This window comes from Rhinoderma darwinii, chromosome 13 (genome assembly GCF_050947455.1).
Source record: "Rhinoderma darwinii isolate aRhiDar2 chromosome 13, aRhiDar2.hap1, whole genome shotgun sequence".
Lineage (NCBI taxonomy): Eukaryota > Metazoa > Chordata > Amphibia > Anura > Rhinodermatidae > Rhinoderma > Rhinoderma darwinii.
In genome coordinates, this window is record NC_134699.1 from 66,878,451 (window position 1) to 66,903,219 (window position 24,769).

The 24,769-nt window shown below is 42.5% G+C and overlaps 1 protein-coding gene across 1 annotated transcript in view; it reads left to right on the forward strand.

The window, feature by feature from the left end:
• TBCD (tubulin folding cofactor D) overlaps nt 1-24,769 on the forward strand; it is a 124,480-nt gene that overhangs the window by 94,267 nt on the left and 5,444 nt on the right. Inside the window, exons 24-35 of the mRNA XM_075845899.1 lie at nt 1,146-1,177; nt 2,467-2,529; nt 2,659-2,735; nt 4,496-4,577; nt 10,703-10,821; nt 12,847-12,938; nt 13,599-13,739; nt 15,864-15,947; nt 16,400-16,558; nt 17,006-17,144; nt 23,237-23,358; nt 23,675-23,752. Coding sequence (XP_075702014.1) covers nt 1,146-1,177; nt 2,467-2,529; nt 2,659-2,735; nt 4,496-4,577; nt 10,703-10,821; nt 12,847-12,938; nt 13,599-13,739; nt 15,864-15,947; nt 16,400-16,558; nt 17,006-17,144; nt 23,237-23,358; nt 23,675-23,752 — 1,188 coding nt within the window. The remainder of the gene's footprint in view (nt 1-1,145; nt 1,178-2,466; nt 2,530-2,658; nt 2,736-4,495; nt 4,578-10,702; nt 10,822-12,846; nt 12,939-13,598; nt 13,740-15,863; nt 15,948-16,399; nt 16,559-17,005; nt 17,145-23,236; nt 23,359-23,674; nt 23,753-24,769) is intronic.

The following is a 24,769-nucleotide window of genomic DNA, read 5'->3' on the forward strand; positions in this document are numbered from 1 at the left end:
CGTCTATGTATTATATATGACCCACCATGTAATACTACATTTGCCTAAATTCTTCAGCCCTTTTGTCTATACTTCATAGCTTACATTCTGACAGGACGCCGGTGACACCTGCGCCAATGATCTGCGGACAGGAGTCAGGTGTATAATGGGCAGTGTTTTCTATTGCTGAAGGGCTGCTTTTACCACCACCTGCCCTGATCTCCTATGGGAGGCTCTGCCGTCCTCATTAGCAGTTTAATGTCTGGGTGGAGCGCAGGTGGAGCCCTCATTGTCTAATACTCATCCTATTACACACTGCCCATTAATGTGTTCTCTCCTAGTAGAAAAGAACCAAAATACGTGAATCATCTCCGACTGTCACAGTGAAAGGTTCATAAGACACTCGTCAAGCTCTGCAGTAAAGCATGACTGCTTGTAGTGACATAGACTGAGCCACCATACCTGCTCCATACGCCTCCATGCATCTTAAAGGAAACATACTAAACAAAAAAAAATCCTTTTTGTATACATTAAAAATGTGAAAACCGCTTTTTAATATCTTATTTCTAGGCTGAGATCTTATCGATTGAAGTTACAGGCCCAAAGCCTGAGGCTGCACTACTGAGGGATTCTGATGTCAATGTCTCCCCTCCTGATTCCTATCCTGCAGTGTTGTCATGTGGATCTTGTATGCATCCAAATCCCTATCGACACACACATTTTTTTATTTGGATTCATGCATGGTCTCCATGACAACACTCATGAGAAACTCTCTCAGTAGTGCAGCCTTAGGCTTGCGGCCTTTAACTTAAATCGATCAAATCTCAGCATAGAAGTAAGATATTAAAAAGCCGTTAACACTTTTTTTTTTAAAACGGCGCCAATCCTATTCATAGACTGCGTCTGGTACTGGTGGGACTGATTTGGGTTTATCCGCTATTAACGATCGGCTGTCAATATTAGAATCTGTTTTGCATAGTGTCCTGTGCCTGACGGAAGTGACATGACTGTGTTCATGCCGGTTGCTCTTCCCCAGTGTCACATACACAGATCCACAAGCACCTTGTGGGATGATGGTGTCAATTGTGAGACTTTGTATGGGATTTCTGTTCCTCACTGATGTAGAATCCCTGCTCGTACATTGATATGTTGTCGTCTCTCTCTAGGGGCCTGGGCGGAGAGTTGATGAGACCTGCAGGTAAGCTGTGAATGATATCTCAGAGCCGGCACTGGGAATGAGCCTCATAGGTCTCCAGACCCCAGATCTCAATCATCGGCTAGACCTGGGATCAACATTACGAGATTTCCATCCGACAACTACACAAAGCCGGATTACTGTAACTTGTCATAGGCGTATTAAAGGGATTGTCCTCCCCAGCCAGAGGCTCATCTGATTCCTGTGGCCATCTTTTCCAGCCCTGTGATAAGTGGGTTCATTATAGGAGCCAGTGGCAGGTGCACCCCTAGTTTAGCTCTTTTGGAGCGTCTCTGTCACCTGTGTCCCCCGCTAATCGCTGCACGAAAGCTGAGAAGTGACAACAGAGCCGGAAATCCCACCAGGGGGCGTACTGTGTAGGGAGCACCCCAAACTATGTGCAATCTGTAAAGCATAAGCGCCCCCCCCCCCCAGGTTAGGGAATACACCATAGATTTGATAGGTTTGGGTCACTAGTTACGGCTCATCCTTCTGATATTACTAGTGAAATTTTTCAGGTTAATGTGAGGCGGTGTATATATGTAGAAGCAGGGTATAATGTGTAACATCTGCTGCTAGCGCCCAACACAAGGAGCCTTCTACCTGTCCCGATAGTCTCATATGATGATAAAAGTCAGGATAATGGTGAGGGTGGTGATAAGAGTAGTGGTGGTTATCATCATAATAATAATAATGGAGGTGATCATACTGATGGTGGTGTCACTGATGATGATGATGATAGTAATATTGGCGGTGATCATGCTAATGGTGTTGTAAGAGGTGGTGGTGGTGGTGATGATATTTAAGGTGATCATACTAATGGTGGGGGTGTTGGTGATGATAGTGATGATAATATTGGAGGTAATTATACTGATGGGGGTGTGAGATTATGATGATGATGATAGTGGTGATGATATTGGAGGTGATCATACTGATGGTGTTGTAAGAGGTGGTGGTGGTGGTGGTGGTGGTGGTGATGATGATATTTAAGGTGATCATACTAATGGTGGGGGTGTTGGTGATGATAGTGATGATAATATTGGAGGTAATTATACTGATGGGGGTGTGAGATGATGATGATGATAGTGGTGATGATATTGGAGGTGATCATACTGATGGTGTTGGTGATGATGGTGAAAGTGATATTGGACATGGTGATGATGGTGATATTAGAGGTGATCATACAAATGTTGGTGATAGTGATAATTGAGATGATGATGATGTGGTGATATTTGAGGTGATCATACTAATAGTGATGATACATTCCATAATACTTTTATTTTTATTCCCAGTTTGCTGTTTAATAGAAAAACTTTCCCTCTCAAAAATCCCAGACCCTGGCAGCGCTGCTGTTGGTGAGTTGTGCCATCACTAACATTGTAGATCCTAAACCCAGGGCAGACCTGTTGTAGCATAGCAGTGCCAGCTCTGCCCTCTGTGTACCGTCTCGCTATGATTAACAGTCCTGACTCTGTTTCTTTCAGCCGACTGGCAGCATCTTATCAATGATTGCCTGAAAAGCCTTCACCTCTTCTCCAGTGCTGCCCGACAGAAGATAAAGGTACCTGCCTGTATATCCATGATATAGCCGGTGACATGTCCTCAGATATATTTGGATATTGGTGGTGATCCTTCTGTATAATGTGCCCTTATAGTTTGTGTGCGATGATGGCATCACTTAATGTAAATATAATGATAGTGATATCAAAAATCAATAGTGACGTTCAGTAAGCTTGGAAAGCAGTAAGGCATCGTTCACATCTGCGTCAGGGCTCCGATCCGTAAGAACGGAGCCCTGACTGACACAAACAGAAACCATAGGTTTGGGTTTCCATCACCTTTGATTTCAATGGTGATGGATCCGGTGCCAATGCTTTCCGTTTTTCTTGGTTGTGCACCGGACCCGTCGTTTTGACTGAATCAATAGCGTAGCTGACTGGTATTCATTCCGTCAAAACGATGGAACCCTTACACAATGGAGACCAATGGAAACAATTGGCACCGGATCTGTCACCATTGATGAAAACGCAAACCCATGGTTTCCGTTTGTGTCAGTCAGGGCTCCGTTCTGATGGAAAGCCCTGACGGAACCTTGGAACAGAGCCCTGACGCAGATGTGATCGAAGCCTAAGCGGTTTGTATAATACTCTATTTTTGACATCCGTGATGTCATTCGCTATATTTTGATTGTAATGACGTTACTTATGTATAATATGCCTGTATAATTGGTGTGTAATGATGTCACCAGCTATAATCAAGATTCAGTAATGTTACTAGTGTATAGTACGTTATATTTAACAACCAGTGATGTCAACCAGTGATATTTGTATAGTAGTGATGCCACGTTTATATACTATACCAATATGTCTTCCATGCAGTGATGTCATCAGTTATATTTGGATAGTAGTGATGTCACTTCGGTATAATACACCCGTATACTTGTCATATCCGTTATATTTTGATGGTAGTGATTTTTACTTCTGTATAGTATGCCCTTATACTTGTTACCTAGTGACAGTATCCGTTAAATTTGTATAATAGTGATGTCGCTTCTTTATAATGTGCGGTAATTGTATTTCAATGGTGACATCCAGTTTTTGGTTGCACTGAGTGGTTTGTATAGTACAGACTTTTATACGTGGCAATAAATTATGTCATGACTTATGATTGGATAGTTGTAATGTCACTTCTGTAATGTCACTTCTTATCCAGTGATATTTGGATAGTAGTGGTGTGATGTCTGTACAATGTGCCCTTATCTTTGGTCTGCGATGATGTCATCACATGATTGAAAAGTAGTGATGATAACAGTGACATCAGTTTTGGGAAGGCGTGTGTGTGGTATACCCTTAAAGTTGGCAATTAATGTTGTCAGCCGTTATATATTTTGTTAGTGGTGATGTCACTTCTGTATAATATACCCTTATATTTGTTATCCAGTGATGTAGTCCGTTGTATTTCTCATCCAGTGATGTCACTTCTGTATAACACACTGGGTGATGACATCATCAGTTAGATTTGGGAAGCAGAAAGTGGTTTTATTATTACAAGGGTACATCAGACATTTCAAATGACAGGAGAGCTTGTTCCCCTCCTACATATATTACCCAGTACAGGTAAAATTGTAGAGCACATAACACCCTGATCAAGGCTGGTTACTCCTACCGCTCCCATGCTCAGGGTGTATCTTGGGGTATTACTATGGGGGACTGCCTGACACGTCTTGGTTTATCATAGTGGTGGTGTAGGGTGACGGATGCTCTTTGATTCTCTTTGGTCCCTTTGTGCCTGTGATGTGTTAATCCTATTCTTTACCTGCAGGAAGCCGCTGTGTCAGCCCTGTCTGCCTTGTGTAATGCGTTTTACCAGGGACCGGCCGGAGAGGTCGATCCGGTCACGCAAGGTAAGTAAATCACCCTCAACCTCTTAAAGGAACCACGTCAATTACACCAACAAACAACATTTAAGGCAATTACCTTCTAGTCGGACCCATCCCTGCAGGCACACCTGTTTTTGTAAACTAGGAATAGCATCATAGGTGGATGGAGAGTCTACTTCCCTATATATAAAACGTGTGTAACCAGAACAAGGAAAAAAGCCTCCAGGGAACGAAAGAAAAGAGACTGAACCAAACCCTACAGTAATTTCTAGGTGTCCGTGTTGTGAAACTTCACTCCGAGAATCTGATATCAGGTTTAGCGTGCGCGCAGGATAAGACTGTAAAACACATTGCGTCCCCACATCTGGTCAAATATGTCAATTAGGACTGAGACCTTAAGAATTTTACTAGGTCCTTTAAAATTGACAGCCGGTCCTTTTACAAGGGCAGATATTCCTTTCAAACAGCAATGATTGTACATTTTGCAGCCTGATGGCAGCACATACCCTGTTTACATAAAGAGATGTACTGTCGACTAGCGGCCACTTTTCTGACCGCATTCAAGATCCGATTAGTCGAGGACTGAGGGATATTTAGCAAAAATTATTTGTCTTGTCATTTCCTGAAGCTGCCAGCAGAGGGCAGTATAATGCTCTCAAGATACTCGCCTGAAAAGCAAAAAACATTTGCAAAGAAAGTGCAGAGTTGGAGATAATGAAAAGAAGGGAAGAGGTTACTGAACAGGGAAAGATGACAGCGACCTGAAGAAGCGATGACGTCATTATATAGATATTAGTCACTATTCTCAGTGCTTAGTCTGCAGTCTCTCCCTGTGATGTCTGTCATCTTATGGCTGGATTCACACATAGCATATTTGCAGCACATTTTGGTCTAACTACTGTAATACTGCCCCTATATACAAGAATATAACTACTATAATACTGCTCTTATATACAAGAATATAACTACTATAATACTGCCCCTATATACAAGAATATAACTACTATAATACTGCTCTTATATACAAGAATATAACTACTATAATACTGCTCCTATATACAAGAATATAACTACTATAATACTTCCCCATATATACAAGAATATAACTACTATAATACTGCCCCTGTATACAAGACTATAACTACTATAATACTGCCCCTATATACAAGAATATAACTACTATAATACTGCTACTATATACAAGAATATAACTACTATAATACTGCCCCCTATATACAAGAATATAACTACTATAATACTTCCCCCTATATACAAGAATATAACTACTATAATACTGCCCCTATATACAAGAATATAACTACTATAATACTGCTCTTATATACAAGAATATAACTACTATAATACTGCCCCTATATACAAGAATATAACTACTATAATACTGCTCTTATATACAAGAATATAACTACTATAATACTGCTCCTATATACAAGAATATAACTACTATAATACTTCCCCATATATACAAGAATATAACTACTATAATACTGCCCCTGTATACAAGACTATAACTACTATAATACTGCCCCTATATACAAGAATATAACTACTATAATACTGCTACTATATACAAGAATATAACTACTATAATACTGCCCCCTATATACAAGAATATAACTACTATAATACTTCCCCCTATATACAAGAATATAACTACTATAATACTGCCCCTATATACAAGAATATAACTACTATAATACTGCCCCTATATACAAGAATATAACTACTATAATACTTCTATATACAAGACTATAACTACCGTAATACTGCTTCCTATATACAAGAATATAACTAATATAATACTGCCCCCTATATACAAGAATATAACTACTATAATAATGCTCCTATATACAAGAATATAACTACTATAATACTGCCTCCTGTATACAAGAATATAACCACCATAATACTGCCCCCTATATACAAGAATATAACTAGTATAATACTTCCTCCTATATACAAGAATATAACTACTATAATACTGCTCCTATATACAAGAATATAACTACTATAATACTGCCTCCTGTATACAAGAATATAACCACCATAATACTGCCCCCTATATACAAGAATATAACTAGTATAATACTTCCTCCTATATACAAGAATATAACTACTATAATACTGCTCCTATATACAAGAATATAACTACTATAATACTGCTCCTATATACAAGAATATAACTACTATAATACTGCCCCCTATATACAAGAATATAACTACTATAATACTGCTCCATATATACAAGAATATAACTACTATAATACTGCCCCCTATATACAAGAATATAACTACTATAATAATGCTCCTATATACAAGAATATAACTACTATAATACTGCCCCATATATACAAGAATATAACTACTATAATACTGCCCCTATATACAAGAATATAACTATTATAATACTGCTCCTATATAAAAGAATATAACTACTATAATACTGCTCCTATATACAAGAATATAACTACTATAATACTTCCCCATATATACAAGAATATAACTACTATAATACTGCCACCTATATACAAGAATATAACTACTATAATACTGCCCCCTATATGCAAGAATCTAACTACTATAATACTGCCCCCTATATACAAGAATATAACTACTATAATACTGCCCCTATATACAAGAATATAACTACTATAATACTGCCCCCTATATACAAGAATATAACTACTATAATACTGCTCCTATATACAGGAATATAAATACTATAATACTGCCCCCTATATACAAGAATATAACTACTATAATACTACCCCCTATATACAAGAATAAAACTGCTATAATACTGCCCCTATATACAAGAATATAACTACTATAATACTGCCTCCTATATACAAAAATATAACTACTATAATACTGCCCCCTATCTACAAGAATATAACTACTATAATACTGCCTCCTATATACAAGAATATAACTACTATAATACTGCCCCCTATATACAAAAATATAACTACTATAATACTGCTCCTATATACAAGAATATAACTACTATAATACTACCCCCTATAACTACTATAATACTACCCCCTATATACAAGAATATAACTACTATAATACTGCTCCTATATACAAGAATATAACTACTATAATACTGCTCCTATATACAAGAATATAACTACTATAATACTGCCTCCTATATACAAGAATATAACTACTATAATACTGCTCCCTATATAGAAGAATATAACTACTATAATACTGCCCCTATATACAAGAATATAACTACCGTAATACTGCTTCCTATATACAAGAATATAACTACTATAATACTGCTCCATATATACAAGAATATAACTACTATAATACTGCTCCATATATACAAGAACATAACTACTATAATACTGCCCCTATATACAAGAATATAACTATTATAATACTGCTCCTATATACAGGAACATAACTACTATAATACTGCCCCCTATATACAAGAATATAACTGCTATAATACTGCTCCTATATACAGGAATATAACTACTATAATACTGCCCCCTATATACAAGAATATAACTACTATAATACTACCCCCTATATACAAGAATAAAACTGCTATAATACTGCCCCTATATACAAGAATATAACTACTATAATACTGCCCCTATATAAAAGAATATAACTACTATAATACTGCTCCTATATACAAGAATATAACTACTATAATACTTCCCCATATATACAAGAATATAACTACTATAATACTGCCACCTATATACAAGAATATAACTACTATAATACTGCCCCCTATATGCAAGAATCTAACTACTATAATACTGCCCCCTATATACAAGAATATAACTACTATAATACTGCCCCTATATACAAGAATATAACTACTATAATACTGCCCCCTATATACAAGAATATAACTACTATAATACTGCTCCTATATACAGGAATATAAATACTATAATACTGCCCCCTATATACAAGAATATAACTACTATAATACTACCCCCTATATACAAGAATAAAACTGCTATAATACTGCTCCTATATACAAGAATATAACTACTATAATACTGCCCCCTATCTACAAGAATATAACTACTATAATACTGCCTCCTATATACAAGAATATAACTACTATAATACTGCCCCCTATATACAAAAATATAACTACTATAATACTGCTCCTATATACAAGAATATAACTACTATAATACTACCCCCTATAACTACTATAATACTACCCCCTATATACAAGAATATAACTACTATAATACTGCTCCTATATACAAGAATATAACTACTATAATACTGCTCCTATATACAAGAATATAACTACTATAATACTGCCTCCTATATACAAGAATATAACTACTATAATACTGCTCCCTATATAGAAGAATATAACTACTATAATACTGCCCCTATATACAAGAATATAACTACCGTAATACTGCTTCCTATATACAAGAATATAACTACTATAATACTGCTCCATATATACAAGAATATAACTACTATAATACTGCTCCATATATACAAGAACATAACTACTATAATACTGCCCCTATATACAAGAATATAACTATTATAATACTGCTCCTATATACAGGAACATAACTACTATAATACTGCCCCCTATATACAAGAATATAACTGCTATAATACTGCTCCTATATACAGGAATATAACTACTATAATACTGCCCCCTATATACAAGAATATAACTACTATAATACTACCCCCTATATACAAGAATAAAACTGCTATAATACTGCCCCTATATACAAGAATATAACTACTATAATACTGCCCCCTATATACAAAAATATAACTACTATATACAAGAATATAACTACTATAATACTGCTCCTATATAAAAGAATATAACTACTATAATACTGCTCCTATATACAAGAATATAACTACTATAATACTACCCCCTATAACTACTATAATACTACCCCCTATATACAAGAATATAACTACTATAATACTGCTCCTATATACAAGAATATAACTACTATAATACTGCCCCTATATACAAGAATATAACTACTATAATACTGCCCCCTATATACAAGAATATAACTACTATAATACTGCCCCCTATATACAAGAATATAACTACTATAATACTGCCCCCTATATACAAGAATATAACTACTATAATACTACCCCCTATATACAAGAATATAACTACTATAATACTGCTCCTATATACAAGAATATAACTACTATAATACTGCCCCTATATACAAGAATATAACTACTATAATACTACCCCCTATATACAAGAATATAACTACTATAATACTGCTCCTATATACAAGAATATAACTACTATAATACTGCCCCTATATATAAGAATATAACTACTATAATACTGCCCCTATATACAAGAATATAACTCCTATAATACTGCCCCTATATACAAGAATATAACTACTATAATACTGCTCCCTATATACAAGAATGTAACTACTATAATACTGCCCCTATATACAAGAATATAACTACTATAATACTGCTCCTATATACAAGAATATAACTACTATAATACTGCCCCTATATATAAGAATATAACTACTATAATACTGCTCCAATATACAAGAATATAACTACTATAATACTGCTCCATATATACAAGAATATAACTACTATAATACTGCTCCTATATACAAGAATATAACTACTATAATACTGCCCCTATATACAAGATTATAACCACTATAATACTGCCTCCTGTATATAAGAATATAACTACTATAATACTGTCCCTATATACAAGAATATAACTACTATAATACTGCTCCCTATATACAAGTATATAACGACTATAATACTGCTCCCTATATACAAGTATATAACTACTATAATACTGCCACCTATATACAAGAATATAACTACTATAATACTGCCCCCTATATACAAGAATATAACTACTATAATACTGCCCCCTATGGATAAGAATGTGTTGTACCGTTTTTTTCTGGTTTTCACCATGTTTGATCCTTCTGGTTGCTGTGTGGGGTTGGACACTTCATAATATAATGATCAGGTTCCTGTGTATTGTGGTGGGGGAGGGGACGCCCTTGTTATGGGGCAGTGTTGGATATCTGCTATATATTGGTGTAATGTTTGTTTTGTCCCTCTTGTTCCCGCTGTAGATGATATTATAACATATTACATCGCACAGCTGCAGAGTGCGGAGGAGATGACTCGCTGCGGCTTCGCTCTGTCCCTCGGGGCTTTGCCAAAGTTTATGCTGCGGAGCAGGTTACAGCAGGTACATGATGTGGGGGCCGCGGGCCCGGGAAGGCGCCACGTAACGTGTATTCTGCATTATCACTGTGATGTAGTCTTCCTGATCTCTGTCGTGACCCAGAAACTGTGACTCTGCACCAACCGGGAAATGCAAATCCCGACACCAAAACTCAATAAACTATCAGAAAAGGTGCCGCGTCCTGATATTTGTATCATAGGAAGTCATATCCCTGGAGTCTGGGGAACTACAAGTCTCAGGTTATTCTACAATTGTAAGATTGGCTGGCACAGTTTTAATTTTACACAGCGCGCCCTACTATAGAGCCAAATTGCAATCGCAATAGTGCCCCTATACCAGAGCCAGCTCACAATAGTGCCCCTATACCAGAGCCAGCTCACAATAGTGCCCCTATACCAGAGCCAGCTGATAATAGTGCCCCCATACCAGAGCCAGCTGATAATAGTGCCCCCATACCAGAGCCAGCTCACAATAGTGCCCCCATACCAGAGCCAGCTCACAATAGTGCCCCCATACCAGAGCCAGCTCACAATAGTGCCCCCATACCAGAGCCAGCTCACCATAGTGCCCCCATACCAGAGCCAGCTCACAATAGTGCCCCCATACCAGAGCCAGCTCACAATAGTGCCCCCATACCAGAGCCAGCTCACAATAGTGCCCCCATACCAGAGCCAGCTCACCATAGTGCCCCCATACCAGAGCCAGCTCACCATAGTGCCCCCATACCAGAGCCAGCTCACAATAGTGCCCCCATACCAGAGCCAGCTCACAATAGTGCCCCCATACCAGAGCCAGCTCACAATAGTGCCCCCATACCAGAGCCAGCTCACAATAGTGCCCCCATACCGGAGCCAGCTCACAATAGTGCCCCCATACCGGAGCCAGCTCACAATAGTGCCCCCATACCGGAGCCAGCTCACAATAGTGCCCCCATACCGGAGCCAGCTCACAATAGTGCCCCTATACCGGAGCCAGCTCACAATAGTGCCCCTATACCGGAGCCAGCTCACAATAGTGCCCCTATACCGGAGCCAGCTCACAATAGTGCCCCTATACCGGAGCCAGCTCACAATAGTGCCCCTATACCGGAGCCAGCTCACAATAGTGCCCCTATACCGGAGCCAGCTCACAATAGTGCCCCTATACCGGAGCCAGCTCACAATAGTGCCCCTATACCGGAGCCAGCTCACAATAGTGCCCCTATACCGGAGCCAGCTGACAATAGTGCCCCTATACCGGAGCCAGCTGACAATAGTGCCCCTATACCGGAGCCAGCTGACAATAGTGCCCCTATACCGGAGCCAGCTGACAATAGTGCCCCTATACCGGAGCCAGCTGACAATAGTGCCCCTATACCGGAGCCAGCTCACAATAGTGCCCCCATATCAGAGCCAGCTCACAATAGTGCCCCTATACCAGAGCCAGCTCACAATAGTGCCCCTATACCAGAGCCAGCTCACAATAGTGCCCCCTTAATATAGCCACTCACAAGTGCCCCATAACAGTGGCAGTTTACAACGTTGCCCACAGAACAGATTATCACACATCATTGTTCCCATTACTGATAGCTTAAAACAGAGCCCTTAACATTTGCAACTCACATTCTTGCCCCATTATAGAATTAGCTCATGAGTGCCCCCATAACAGAGCTGCTTACAACACTGTCCTCATAATGGTTTCAGCTTCAGTGGAGGAGGGAAGAAGAAATCTTTGATATTGCAATACTTGGGGGGGCAGCACATCTACACGTAGGTTTCATGTACCCAAGGCTGGGAAGCTCTGACTGCAGGGCTTACATTACCCGCCCCTCCCCCATCCCACCATCAATTAAGGGGGTACAGCTGATCTAACACTGACAGGCGGCGTGTCCTGGGGACAGTTTCCGACTGATGGACTTCAGGCAGGTGACGGCTCTAGAAGTTTATTGGTTGTTGAAAACATCTGGAGTGTTGTTACCGCAACACAAACGTTCTCCGTGGATTATACGTTCCCGATTAGTAATTAGACATTGAACTTTCTTGTCTTAAGGTCCTGGAAGGTCTGAAGAAGGTCACCACCGTTTCCGGGAAGGACGTCCGTTTTGCCGAGTCCAGAAGGGACGCCCTGAAGGCCATGTCCCAGTATGTAGGTCCTCCTCCTCCTCCTAATATCCAGGATTTACCCCGTCCTGTGGGTATGTGCTGTTTTGTTTTTTTGGTGATGAAGAGATGGCACCATTTTCAAGATTTCTGCTTGCTGTCAGTGAATGGGGACATTCTTTAGAGGTGTAAACCCTGTCCTGACCTAATACTTCTCACAGCAGAGGGTTTGTTACGATGTATTCAGTCTAGATAATCATTTTTTTGAGTCGTCCGTTGAATAGATAAATGTTCTTTTCAGCAGGTTCTTCAATCTCTGGGAAAGCTGGGTGCCCACATAGGAGAGGCAGTTTACAATATTGCCCCATTGCAGTGCAAGCTGATATTAGTGCCCCCATAGGAGAGCCCGCTCACAACAGTGACCCCATAGCAGAGCTAGCTCACAATAGTGCCCCTATAACAAAGCTTACTCGCACAATAGTGCCCCCTTATTATAGCCGCTCACAACCTTCTATAATGGGGCCACTGTGAACACTCCCAGGATTCTGAGCGACGACCCATGTGGAAGCTTTCATTGCTGCCATATTTGTTGTCACCCAGCTTTCCTAGCGATGGATAGATATATAGATTTGATTTTTATGACTGATTTTGGAGTCGTCTGGTATTGTAAATTCATGACATGTGATAACTCTTGTCACGCAGGGTTTGCCAGAGCGTAGGAGTCGATGCTGCCGGCTCGCCATCGGAGGTCGTGTGCCGTGATAATGTGACCCTCATCTATAACACTATGCTAAACTGCATGAATGACTACACCACGGACAGCCGGGGGGATGTCGGGGCCTGGTAAGGGGCACTCTGTTCATACCCACCCTGCCATCACGTATATTACACCGGAAATGCCCTTGTCCTATAGTGTCTCGTCACGGTGAATGTGGGGAGCGGTATAAGATCATGGGGTCACTCCATCACTAGTCAGGGATTTCTGCCCTAAGGGGGCGGAGCATGATGCGACTACAAAGAGAATATTTGTCATTCTCCGCCCCCTCAGGCCCGGCACCTGTCACGGAGTATTATTTTGTCTGTAGAGTTCCTTTTAAAGCGGGTAAACACAACAATCAGAATCTTCCCCACATCCTGACCTGTCCTGAGCTCCTTCACCTGCAGTCACTCTCCAGAGCGGTCATGTATAGCCACAGATGTGCTGTATACAGATGATCAGAGGGGGGCAAACATCAAACAAGGGGGAACCTACAGTCATGAAAGTGACCTTCCCAACTGCAGTAAAGAGAGAACTTTTCTCCTGCACTTCTGGTCTTTGCCCACAGGTGGCGATGTCTCTCCTTCACAGGGTGCAACTGTATTTACAGGTGGCGGACATTTCCTCCTAATATTTGCCCCTCACCCATACAAGCTGCCACAGAATCCATAAGTGCAAATTATTGCTTGCTGTTATCAGCCCCTGCAGGCCTGGATGAGGCTGGCAGCATTATACTTCAGTAGGGTGACCGGACACGGTGCCTGATGTGTAAGGGTTAAAACTTCCTCATTTCTCTTTGAGGGATGGGAAATGGTTATTCCTTATAGATCACCCAGAAAATGATCGACAGATCTATGTTCTCCTCACCCGGCTTCTCCCTTCCGTGACTTACACTTCATCATTATAAAAAATAAATAAAAATATGAACAATTTTGGTAGCTGCTGCATGGTGGAAGCTCACCACTAGGTGGCAGCATGGTACAAAAAAAAAAAACTTAACGAAACTGTCGGTTTTATCTGTTTCCAGGGAAGCTGGGTGATAACTGGCAGTCACAGCTACCAGAGGGATTGTCACCCAGCTTTCCCAGAATCTTGACCGGTATTCTACTGGAGATCCATCACTGCATGGCTAGGCAGATCTGCTCTTCAGAGGTTGTAGTTATGTGAGGAGCCTGGTTTGTTATTAGGCTGCAGCCCACATACTGATGTCCGGCCTGCTCACGCTTATTATGGTCCCAGCTCGCAGAACGTATTAAGGGGAGGCCCCCGGGGCAGGTGTCTGGCCAGTGGAGGGCCGCTGAGCTGATGCATGGCACCTAATTTGGATGAACGCTCCACAACCTAGGCGCGCTGTGAGACACTAGAGATGGAGTCACCTGCTTATGTTTTCTTGGGTCGGGTGAGGCTGAACACAGACGCGTTTTAGTCCACAGCCCAAGCTACATCCATCAGCTTTAGGCTGGACGACAACTTATTTCTCGCACTGTTTGTCACTGGAGGTTTATGATTGGATGAGCTTTCTCTCAATAGAGATCAATGGAAAACGGTTACTCTATAGGATCCATCCCCCGCCCCCATCATCTGCCAGTGTTGTGCAGAAAATCAAGTGCACGACCTCCGTCCCCTCATATCCACATCCCCAGGAGTGATCGCCGCAAGACGTGGACCTCACACTTCACACGTTTTCTTGTAGTAATGATTACAAACTAATTGTTTATTACAGTACGCTGCCCAAGCTAGTCATGCTGGGACTTGTAGTGCACAGGGACTGACCTTCTGGCTTCCCATGAGATGACTGGACTATACTGGTCACCCGCTCACTCTACAAGCCGTGACATTACCCAGCATTGTCCCTGCGCTCTCTTCTGCAGCAATACATACATGGAGGAAGTATAGCAGAGCCCACACTGCGCAACAATGTCTGTACCTCACATCATGGAGTTATGGAAACAGTAGTTCTCTGATGTCGTTGGGGAGGAAGGTCCTGGCAGCGCAGTACAGAGATTTCCTTTTACAATGTCTGAAGATCAGAGGAGCGCACCACTGGGTGGAGCTTTCTCCTGTGCTCATTGCTGCCCTCTGCTGGAGCTGTATAATTATTACAGACTATGGGCAAGTTTCAGTATTCGCACCTTATCTCCTCCATCCTGTCACCGCTGATCTTATAAATCCTTCAGGTGTAAATAATTAATGTCTCGTATTATTTCCAGGGTGAGAGAAGCGGCTATGGCCAGTGTCCTGGACGTCACCCTGCTACTCGTGAAGACGGCGCCAGATCTTGTAGCAGAAGACATGTAAGTGCACAGAACGTCCTATAATCCGGCAGCTGCTTTCCATACAGAGCTCCTGATAATCTGTAAGAGCCGTATGTGACTGGGCAGTGTCATGATGTGAGGAGGGGCTTGGAGTACCCCAGCAGTACAGAGTATTTCAGGAGAGGAGTGTGCTGATGTTGTGGGAGGTCACAGACTGGAAGTTATATATTAGATGGAGCAGGGACCCCAGCAGCACAGAGTATTTCAGAAGACTGTGCTGATCTTGTGGGAGGACACAGACTGAGAGTTATATATTAGATGGAGCAGGGTCCCCAGCAGCACAGAGTATTTTAGGAGAGGAGTGTGCTGCTCTTGTGGGAATTCATAGAGTGAGAGGTACATATTAGAAGGCGCAGGGTCATCCAGCAGCACAGTGTTTCTTGCTGATCTTGTGGGAGGCCACAGACTGATTACTTTTTCTTCTCCCGCAGCTGTCAGAGGATGATGTGCTCCGTGGCGCAGCAGGCAGCTGAGAAGATTGATCGCTTTCGAGCTCACGCTGGTTCTGTTTTCCTTACACTTTTGCACCAAAATGACCCACCCGTCCCTCACATTCCACATCGTGCGGAGCTGGAGGGGATATTTGACAGGTATCTGTCCCTATGAGGAACGTCTGGCCTCTTTTTCTTAAGTCTAATCAGTTCTTTATCCCTTATTAGAAACATGGAAGAAAACATGAGCACAGGCACCACAGGGGTGGTCACCCAGCTCTCCTACACTCCTGAATGACCACTCTGCCTAGTTACATGACAGACTGCGACACATTACTATGTTACTAGACAGTAACTGTGCCATGCAGGAGTCTAGGAAAGCCTTTGTAACGGCAGCCCGACCAGTGACCACCCAGCTATCCCACAAATAGATAACCTCTGAATGTTACCAGGAGGATGAATCAGGGGCTTATATTTACTCTTATAACTGATCAGCGTCTTGTAGACCTGTCACCACCACTCTCCACACTTGGCCTTGACACCATCCTAATGGCCAGTATACAGTATAATAGTTTGACTGCTTTTTTTTTTTTTTCCTACACCCAGGTCACAGGCAGATTCACTAAACTGGAACGCCCCTTCACAAGCCTTTCCCCGGATCACACAGCTCCTGGCGTTATCAACCTACAGATACTACGTCCTGATGGGTCTAACCGTCTCTGTTGGGGGATTAACAGAATCAACAGTAAGAAACCTAATGTTACTGCTTCATCCAGCCTCATCTAGTCTCTCTGATTCACCATACCCCCCCCCCCCCACTCCGCATTCTGATATACTGATCCTGAGTTATATCCTGTATTATACTCCAGAGCTGCACTCACTATTCTGCTGGTGGAGTCACTGTGTACATACATTACATTACTTATCCTGTACTGATCCTGACTTACATCCTGTATTCTACTCCAGAGCTGCACTCACTATTCTGCTTGTGGAGTCACTGTGTACATACATTACATTACTTATCCTGTACTGATCCTGAGTTACATCCTGTATTATACTCCAGAGCTGTACTCACTATTCTGCTGGTGGAGTCACTGTATACATACATTATTTATCCTGTACTGATCCTGAGTTACATCCTGTATTATACTCCAGAGCTGCCCTCACTATTCTGCTGGGGGAGTCACTGTGTACATACATTACATTACTTATCCTGTACTGATCCTGAGTTACATCCTGTATTATACTCCAGAGCTGCACTCACTATTCTGCTTGTGGAGTCACTGTGTACATACATTACATTACTTATCCTGTACTGATCCTGAGTTACATCCTGTATTATACTCCAGAGCTGTACTCACTATTCTGCTGGTGGAATCACTGTGTACATACATTACATTACTTATCCTGTACTGATCCTGAGTTACATCCTGTATTATACTCCAGAGCTGCACTCACTATTCTGCTGGTGTAGTCACTGTGTACATGAATTACATTACATATCCTGTACTGATCCTGAGTTATATCCTGTATTATATTCCAGAGCTGCACTCACTATTCTGCTGGTGGAGTCACTGTGTACATACATTACATTACTTATCCTGTACTGATCCTGAGTTACATCCTGTATTATACTCCAGAGCTGCACTCACTATTCTGCTGGTGGAGTCACTGTGTACATGAATTACATTACATATCCTGTACTGATCCTGAGTTATATCCCGTAATATATTCCAGAGCTGAACTCACTATTCAGCCTTCAATATAGGCTTTCAGAGCTGAAATCTCTCAGCATTTCTTGCTTGTTTGGTGTCTGCACAGAGCTTGGTCTAATGATTTGCATTCTGGGATGTGTTGTCCTTACACTGGGGGCTGTGTAGTCATCTGATGTAGAGAGCTGACAGCAAGCAGAGACTTTAAAAATGTTGATGAACTGAGACACAATGTATATTAGAACACCGCTGAATTGACATTATCCGAGTATTGTTTTATTTACATATGGACATGATCTGTAATGGTGGTGTTTTTTTTTTTTTTTGTTTTTTTTTAAACTACAACTCCCAGTGCGGTTGTCAGGTCATGCTGGGAGTTAGTTTGTAAATGCTGGAGTCACCTGCTCAGGAGAATGCTGGGAGCAGTTGTTCTTCACCATTTCTATTGTGACGTATATTCCAGAGCCGGCCCCTCACTGCGCTCAGCGTTATTTCACATCGCCATCTTGTCCCTGGCTTGGCACTTCTTCCTCAGTCATGGCACCTGGGATCTAATCTGCTGCTGAACTGATTTACGAGCTACCCCCCCCCCCCCCCCTGCTGATTTAATATCCAGCGCCGGTCGGTATCCGTTACATAGGTCAGAGGTCACACTCCACCAACTCGTAAGAATTTCTTATTGAATGTTTGCGCCCTTCAGCGAAATATTACACGTTGGGGATTAAAGGGATAAGTTTCCCATGTAAATCTTTACCTAAAATCCTCATGTCAATCACTCTGAGCACAAAAATGAGGAGTCTTGGAAATAGATTCTGTCATGCAATTTATCCGAGCGTTCATCTGTAGCGCCATTGTGGAAGTGACAACATGTCAACCATCATAGGGAATATTATCATGAAAATTAAGTGTCAGTGATGTCACTGGTTCCTGGTGTATTTATAGGCTGCGTTCTCATGAATATGAAGTGTCTCGGTGACGTCACTGGTTCCTGGTGTATTGATAGGCTGCATTCTCATGAATATGAAGTGTCTCAGTGATGTCACTGGTTCCTGGTGTATTGATAGGCTACATTCTCATGAATATGAAGTGTCTCAGTGATGTCACTGGTTCCTGGTGAAATGATAGGCTGCGTTCTCATGAATATGAAGTGTCTCGGTGATGTCACTGGTTCCTGGTGTATTGATAGGCTGCATTCTCATGAATATGAAGTGTCAGTGATGTCACTGGTTCCTGGTGTATTGATAGGCTGCATTCTCATGAATATAAAGTGTCTCGGTGATGTCACTGGTTCCTGGTGTATTGATAGGCTGCATTCTCATGAATATGAAGTGTCAGTGATGTCACTGGTTCCTGGTGTATTGATAGGCTACATTCTCATGAATATGAAGTGTCTCAGTGATGTCACTGGTCCCTGGTGTATTGATAGGCTGCATTCTCATGAATATGAAGTGTCTCAGTGATGTCACTGGTTCCTGGTGTGTTGATAGGCTGCATTCTCATGAATATGCAGTGTCAGTGACGTCACTGGTTCCTGGTGTATTGATAGGCTGCATTCTCATGAATATGCAGTGTCAGTAATGTCACTGGTTCCTGGTGTATTGATAGGCTGCATTCTCATGAATATGAAGTGTCTCAGTGATGTCACTGGTTCCTGGTGTGTTGATAGGCTGCATTCTCATGAATATGCAGTGTCAGTGACGTCACTGGTTCCTGGTGTATTGATAGGCTGCATTCTCATGAATATGAAGTGTCTCAGTGATGTCACTGGTTCCTGGTGAATTGATAGGCTGCATTCTCATGAATATGAAGTGTCAGTGACGTCACTGGTTCCTGGTGAATTGATAGGCTGCATTCCCATGAATATGAAGTGTCTCAGTGATGTCACTGGTTCCTGGTGTATTTATAGGCTGCGTTCTCATGAATATGAAGTGTCTCGGTGACGTCACTGGTTCCTGGTGTATTGATAGGCTGCATTCTCATGAATATGAAGTGTCAGTGATGTCACTGGTTCCTGGTGTATTGATAGGCTACATTCTCATGAATATGAAGTGTCTCAGTGATGTCACTGGTTCCTGGTGAAATGATAGGCTGCGTTCTCATGAATATGAAGTGTCTCGGTGATGTCACTGGTTCCTGGTGTATTGATAGGCTGCATTCTCATGAATATGAAGTGTCAGTGATGTCACTGGTTCCTGGTGTATTGATAGGCTACATTCTCATGAATATGAAGTATCTCGGTGATGTCACTTATTCCTGGTGTATTGATAGGCTGTGTTCTCGTTAATAAGCGGTATCGGTGATGTCACGTTTCTGCAGTATCATGAATAATGCTTATTACAAGTGCATGGAGAGGTCAGGTGCGCTCATATTGTTTCTTATAAGTACATCAGGATCAAATTCCCCTTTAAGTCACATGCTCCCAGGATGGAGGTGAAGAATAACAATTGTCATCAGCGGAGCGTGACTGCAGCAGACACCGTGGTGAATTGTTAACATATGTACCCTCCGTGCACAACCACATCTGGTGCAAGGGAGACGTAACCTCAGACTTCTCGTCTCTGACCTGTACCCTGAGCCGGTGTGATCGCACAGACGTCCAGCTCGTGGCTTATACAGTGCGGCTCTATGTATGGCGGGTGGTGGTCACTCAGGATTGATACGAGATGTAACAGTTTAACCATTAGATATCTGTGATGACCCGGCAGGGGGAGGCCCTGGGATGTCTGCTCGGATCCTTCCTGCTGCCGCTGGATGACCTCTCACCAAGTCAGAAGTAATATGCATTATATTGAAACCTCTCTCATCCCAAGAGAAATGACCCATTGGCATGAAACGTGATCGGCCTGTGTGAATGATATGGCTGCTTGTCTTTTATGTGGGAACATCTCGCCCAGTAGCGCTGTTTTCTTTCCCCTCCGGTTTCACATACCACAGGAGTGTGCTGCATACAAAGCTGAAACACATGCACACACTATGGAGACTCGCGTTACTCCACTGGTGAAATCTAGAAGAGCCATTCTTGTGGCTCCAGAATTCCTCCTCTCCAAAATCAAAGTCAGACCTTCACTAGTTCTGCCAAAATCCTGGTAACACCCGTCACCCCTCATACCAGCCCTGACCCATCAACCCAACACCCTAGAAGCAGCCTGAAACTCCCTCCTCGTCACCCTATCATGAACACCTACCTCCTCCCCAAACCCTGACCCCACATCTCACCCCAACACACCATAGATACTGCCAACGCCCCGGACTTCTCCTTACATCCCTCAACTACCATCAAATCCATCTCGCAGCTTCTCCTGAACTTTCCTCACAATCGTATGCCTGGTCTCATGGCATCTCCTTCCATTACTCATGACATTTCTTCTCAACAACCACCATTCCTGACCCATCCTGACAAGATCTTGATACCTGCACCTAACATACTTCGACCATCCTGAATCCAGCCTCTAAACATCTTGCCAAACCAAGTCCCCTGGATAACCACCCTATTCCCACACCCTTACATCTCAAACACCATTTTAGAGCCCTATTACCAGCAACGTAAAGCACCGCTCTGGTCTCTTCTCCCAAGACCTAGTCATGACCTCTCTTTACACACCTTCTAAGTGTGACCCCCACCCAACACTTTGATCCCCACAAGACCCACATCAGCCCTGACATCTCTTCACACAACATGCTGCCGGTACGGTCTTCCCAACCGAACTCCCCGCTGACCTCCCATCACTGCCCCCTCCCGTCCACTGTACCATTACTGCATTTTATTCCCAAGTCACAAACTAACGTTCCCATCTCCCATGCTACAGCTTTCCCAACACTGATCCGTTCTTAACCCCCATCATGAACTTTTCTATTCTTCGTGCTCAGAAGTAATCCTTGTTCTCCACCCTATAAGTTTAACTTCTTCACCGCTGCACAATTTCACCGATGTTCGCCATACTATTCCTGGTCTATTTCCAATCCCACTACTGGTTATCTGACCTAACTCTCCTAACAGACAGAGGGTGGAATCACGGCGGGGATGGATTAGTGTCCAGAATCTGGCAGGCAGTCTGCAGGTTTATCCTGCACCCCCTTTGCTGATGGATTCCTCATTCCTTTGTCTGAGTCCTGAGTGACCCAGGCTATGCTCATATATTTCCATCAAGCCCAAGATCACAGCGGAATATAAAGACGGCAGCCAAATATTTTAGTACTAAATTTCGTATTCTGAATTTCTGGCTTGTGGCTCCATATTGAAAGGGCCAAGGGCTGCATCTGATCCACTGGGGTGGCAGTGGCGGTGCACACTAGTGGGCGGCTGCCATGTGCTGCCCCTCCAGACCAGGCGACTCCTCGCTCTCCACCGTATACATTGCGGTTCTGTTTTCCATGAAGCGGCCTGTGATTAACCATGTGATCTCCAGCGGCTGCTTCTCATCTCCACGCTCCCTGATCTATGGTGCGGGGGGGGGGGGGGTGCAGAATATTGTATTTTATTACACGACCTGGGGTTTCTTGCTCTTTCATGCCAGAGAAGGAAGCGGATTCTGAATTCCTCCCAATGATTTGTCTTCACTGTAACCTCTGGAAGGTAAATCTGGGTTTACAGTGTGGGTGGGTGGGGGCGCCTTCAGACGGCAGAGCAGACGCTGGAAGGAACATTACATTTAACATTTTGTCTGAAGCTTTAATATATTCTCCAGATCACCGGTCACTTGTTGTTTTTTTAAAAAAAGGGGATTTCCTGGTTTTTATAAATAAAGTTTATTGAATTGAGCATTGTTCTTATTGTTGTTTTGGTCCCAGATCTTGGGGACCAGAGGTCTATGTATGTATGTATGTGTGTGTGTGTGTGTGTGTGTGTGTGTGTGCGTGTGTGTGTATATATATATATATATATCTATCGATACCCCCAGTAATCTCTGAATTGGTGCAGTTCTGTTACAATGTATCAGTATGTAGCGTTCTTTTCAATAAACTTTATTTATACCCCCTTCTTCTTCCTCATTCACTTCTATGTACATTGTTTTGTTGTAGCGCATGGATTCGTTAGTCCTTGTCTGTAGGGAACCCATAAAATCCTATTGAACCCTAATAATGATTGGGGTCACACGCTAATTTCTGCCCTCTGTCTCCTATCCAGGTCAGATACTCGGCTCAGAGTCTCTTTGAATACTTACGCTCCATCCAGAGAGACACACGAGCCATGGAGGCCTTCTCCAAGACGTTGCTGCAGCTCTTCAGGGACAACCAGCGCAACGACCGGTACGCTGATATAAAGAAGTCCGCAGAAGGAGCTGACTTTGGTGTAGCTCATAGAACATAAACTAAACTTTATTCTAAGGTTCTTGTGAGTGTTGCAATAAAGCCAGCTCCATCAGTGTCAGTCTAACACAGCGGCTCTCTGGTTCTGAGATAAACATTATGAAAAAATTAATATCTGCTGCTATGATTTAACTGCCCACAAGGGGCGCCGTTCTACTGCTCTGAATACATTTGTGATTGCAGGACTGGGTTGAGGTGCCGGTTGCTCGCCTGTCGCTCCGGTGCTTACACTAAATACCTTTCTCCTTATTTGCAGGGTCTCCATTCCTCTTCTGAAGATGTTGGACCAGATGTTGGCGAACGGCTGCTTTGATCTCTTCGCACAGGACGAAAAGTAAGAACTTGTATTACACGCACTCAATCTATGTCCCCGTATCACAGGACTGGTCCCTAGAATGCTGCACTGACTCTGCTCCACCTGCTTAGCTGAAGGCAGGTAGGCCGAATTCAAATTGGAGATGGACCTACAAGTCTTCATCCTGACCTCCTGTTTCATGAATACAATGCTAGAATGACAGTGTAGACTGGTACACAAGACACCGGGTCGTGGGAGGATTCTGTTAGTGCAGATTTTTGTCATTCTGGGTCTAGAAAGCTGGGTGCCCACCCCTAAAATCGCTACTACTTGTGTAGGAAACCTAGAAACATTCAGTAGAATATTAAGACACTTGGTGGTCCGTCTTCCTTTTGAGGGTGCTTGGGACTGTCGGGTATCCCCGTGACAGACCTGCCTTGTCCCGTTTCTTCTCGGACCCCATTGCTCTACACTGCAGGACGCAGCTCTTGGTTATAGTTTTATGTATAAGAACAGTGATTTTCAGGCTGCCCCCCACTATAATACACCGGAGGGGAGCCCTGCAGATGACATGCCCCCAGAGGTCACCTCCACCTTATGCATCGCCAATCCTCACCTCGTTTTATTCTCCCAGATTTATTGGGGTATAAATTATTATTCATGTAACCGATACAGAGGTGTCTCCCCCGACGATGCAGGTTCATTTCCAGCGCCATTCTCCTCTTGGTGTGGACTGAAGGTCGGTCACCCCCTCCCCCTCCTGACCTGATATTGGCAGGAACCGTAGAGCGGGGCTGTGCCGGGCGCACGCTGCACCTCATCTGGAGACACTTAGTCAGTCAATTCCAGATGTGGCCTCTTTGTGTTATTCTTCTGTGTTTGGATCTGCGATGTCAGAGCCGAGATTTTCAAAAGATCTGTCACACGTTACACTGCCGACCCCCGAACCTCAGTCTCTCAATGTGGGGGGCGTCTGATACTTTCAAATCCTGGTCTTCCATCCGGAAGTCAACGGCAGCCTCAGAATAAAACCTTTGGGGGCTGTCAGATACCCCT